The 3,561-nt window shown below is 63.8% G+C and overlaps 1 protein-coding gene across 1 annotated transcript; it reads left to right on the top strand.

The window, feature by feature from the left end:
• Positions 1-26: 26 nt before the first annotated feature.
• On the top strand, positions 27-3,428 carry LOC146599775 (uncharacterized; the record flags this gene model as incomplete). The annotated part of the gene is made up of 6 exons (XM_085297971.1): positions 27-336; positions 595-692; positions 2,151-2,343; positions 2,648-2,759; positions 2,891-3,137; positions 3,389-3,428. Coding segments are annotated over 6 exons (1,000 nt in total), but the record flags the coding sequence as incomplete, so codon positions are not given.
• Positions 3,429-3,561: the final 133 nt, after the last annotated feature.

Raw genomic sequence — 3,561 nt, 5'->3', positions numbered from 1 at the left:
AAGGGAAGGGAAGGAGATGACCTGCTTGCAATGTTGCCTTCACAGAACTTCTCCAGGTTGTCCCTGGGACCTCGGAGGTTTCTGCCACCAGCATCAAACTGAACTGGACCTGCAGGTTCCCTGATGCCTGCCAGCACATGCGGGCCATGTGCCGTCTGGCCGGGCCTCCCTCCCCTGGCTGTGAGGCCAAGGTGGTCACTGGGGAGGAGATGCTTCAGGGCCAGAAGGGAACGTTTTCCTGCCCGCCTCTGCAGCCCTTCACTGTCTACAGTGTCACCATCTCCTTGCCCCCCAGCACGGTCCTGTTCACATGGCAATTTCGGACAGAGGAAGCAGGTATGTGTCCGTGGGCAAGTGCAGCAAGGACAGGAGTGTCCTGGGCTGTGTCACAGGCAGGGAAGGCTGGTAAAAGCGCCTTCCCCTCTGCAGCTCAACTCAGGCATCTCCCCCTGCGATGATGGTCCTGAGATTGGGGCCTGTAGAAATCTGGGGCAGGGGCTGTGCAGGGCCCTAGAGCAGAGCTGCCCGCACCCAGCTCTGGCCTCAGCCCCGTTCCCCGGCCCAGTGTGTGACTCCGTCCTCCTGTGCTTCCAGTGCCGGACCAACCAGAGAATCTGTCCCTGGATCGCAGCACCGGCTTGCTCAGGTGGAACACGCTGCCCTCCTGCAAAGGGGAGATCCTTGGATACCAGGTACCCGGGTGCCCCGGACTCACAGGGCTACTCCCTCACCTTGCCAGGGGCGTCTGCACCTGGGCTGCTCTGGGCGTGCAGGTGGGGAGAGCAGGGAAGGTAAAGCCGCGATGACCCACAGTTCCCCCGCCTCCGGTCCTGCAGAGGTGACTTTCATGCTCTAACCAGCGTGCGCGTTTTCTATTCAAAGTGTGTTCTCCTGCTCCGCTGCTGCCTGGAGAAGTGCTGGGTGCTCCCTGCCCTGTGGGCTTCCTCTCGAGCGCAGAGCCTGGTGTTTGGGCAGCTTGGCAGATTGCTGCGCAGCGCTTCATGGCGTGTTCCTTGACTTAGAGGGGTCCAAGGGGGTAGCCAGCTCATAGCCTCTTGCAGATATGTTTCCTGCCTTACTGGGATTTCTTGGAAATCTTTGTCCAGTTCTGAGAGCAAAGGATGACTCTGAGCAACTGCTCCTCCTGGTTGCTGCTCTGCTGGTGTACCCCTGGTGCAGCAAACTCTTCTCAGCTGATGAGTGCTCCTCTGAGATGCCTGGTTTCTCTGGGAGAGGTCCACAGTCGCTCTGAATTGCCCTCCGTGTGTGGCAAGAAGTGCCTTGTCTTTCTGATAAGTCAGGACTCTTTGCACAGTGTAGTTCTGCTTTCCAGTATTTGCTGCCTGAGACTCGCACCAGCATGCTCTACGCCTCTCTGAGGTCAGACCTGCTTGGAGGGTGAAAGGAGGCCCCAACCTGCTGCTGCTTCTTCCACCTCTGTGAGCTCTTCCCTGCAGGAACCACAGAAGCGGGGCCATGGCTGCGTTGCAAGGCCCAGGCCACAGGAGCTTTGGGAGTCTGTGCCAGCTGGCTTTCTGCTCCCAGACACCAGGGCTTGTGGCAAGATCCATTTCTGTGGCTTTGCATCAATGCTCTCTCACGCTTTTCCAAGATAGCGTTTCTGTGAACACTCCTGCTGCAGCGGGGCTGGGCATGGGCTCTCAGGTGACATTCAGGTGACACACTGGGACGTGGAGAGCCTTGATTAATATCTCTGGTGGGGAGTTCTGCCATCCCTGTTTCATGCAGGCGAAGCCTCCTGAGCCCAGGCTTGCTGGGCTGTAAAGAGAAAGCCAGGGCTCCGCTTGTGGGGGGTGTCAGCACGGTGCTGCAGCTGCACACCAGTGACCCGGCCTGGGGCTCATTAAATGCCCATACATCCCTGCAAGAGTGTCACTTCCATGTTGCCGTGCTCCCACGAGCCTGGCACTTCCAACGTGGGGCCCAGACAACCCTATGTGGGGCCCGAACAACCCAACGGGAGGCCCTTCTCGGGGTCACTGCCCCTCCCGAGCTTTCCCTGCCCCTGCAGGGGATGCAGCGTCCCGGTGCGCCGGGGCAGGTGCCCCATGAGCATGTTGCTGCCAGGCCGCTCTGGCCCGGAGCGAGAGCTCAGCACTGCTCCCCTCCAGCTCTCTGTCCTCCCCCAGCTGAGCATCAYGGCCAGGARTGCGCAYGAGGGCGGCTTCCTGGAGATCGAGCGGCTGAGGGTGAACAGCTCTGTCTCCGAGTACCTGCTGCCGGACCACCGACCCGGGCACATATACGTGGTGACGGTGCAAGGCCTCACGGCCGCCGGTGCCGGCGACGCGTCACGCCAGGAATTTCCGAGCGCTGGCTTGGGTAAGGTGTCCTCATGGGGTGCCAGCGCGGTGCCCGTGGAGGGCGGCAGGCCGCCGTGCAGCGGACGGCGGGGCCCTGCCTCCCCCTGCTGAGCCCCAGGCTGCACCGGTAGCTTTGCCAGGGCAGGCGCGGGGGCAGCCAGGCCCCAGCGCCACCCCTGCCCTGCACGAGCGGTGCTCGGCCTCCGCTGCACGTGCTGGGGCAGCCCCGCAGCCCGCACTGCCTGCGCGCCGCTGCCTGCGCCGCGCAGGGCCCCTCCGCGCTCTGCTGCCTGCTGAGCCCCGGCCCTCCGGCTCCTCTCCAGAGACCGCTGCCCCTCTCAACGCCAGCTCCTGCGGCGCTCCTGACGTCTCCCCATCTCAAGGGACGGCCGTGATTCCTCTCTGCCCCATCGCCCAGCCCCAGGCGGCGGCGAGGTGAGTGCGGCCTCTGGGGAGCTCGGCTGCTCTCCGTTCTGGGAAGCCTTTCCCACGGGCAGCCCTTCCCCGCGGCTCTCTGCGCCCTGCTTCCCGCTGCCCCCGGCCCCCCTGACAGCCCTGCCTCGCAGGGAGCACCAGCTCATCGTTGCCGTGACCCAGGATGCCGCTAAGGTGGCAGGCGTTTGCTCAGGGGAGCTGCAGCCCTTCAACGCCAGCCTGCCGCACCATGCCTACGTGGCCGCGGTGCTCAACCTCACGGCCCCCGCCGACTTTGTGCTGGGCGACGGGACSCGCCGACACGGTTACTACAACGCTCCCCTCCAGCCGGACGGGAACTACACGGTCCTTCTCCGCCTCGTTCGCCGCCGGCAGCAGGTAGCCTCTCACGGGGCTCAGGCCAGGACTGAGCCTGCTCCTTCCCCACGCCGTGTCCCCGCGGAGCGGTGAGGGGGGCTGCTCCTGTCCCAGGCACTTAAAGCYGGTGCGCCTTGGCAGCACAGCCCCTGCAGGGAGCTTTGGCCACAGCTGGGGCGTTTTATGGCCGTGGGGAGGAGGAGGTGTTTGCTCCCAGGAGTGGGCAGCTTGGCAGCAGTGGCCTGAGCGCTCTCTCCTGTCTCCTCCAACAGGCAGAGAAATTCACCTGTGTTTGCTACAGCTTCTCTGTTGGTAAGTGGGCTCCTTCCTCTGGGCAGGGCTCAGCCCCACACCGTGTGCCCAAGGCACCCTCCCTCCTGCTTGCCTTTTCCCAGCCTGGCTGCTTCTGTTGGAGAGGGTATGGCCAAGGCCAAGGGCGGGGGGG

The sequence above is a fragment of the Rhea americana genome, unplaced genomic scaffold, assembly GCF_003343005.1.
Source record: "Rhea americana isolate MKP2758 unplaced genomic scaffold, rheAme1 scaffold_1336, whole genome shotgun sequence".
NCBI lineage: Eukaryota > Metazoa > Chordata > Aves > Rheiformes > Rheidae > Rhea > Rhea americana.
This window is presented reverse-complemented; position numbering and strand designations above follow the sequence as displayed.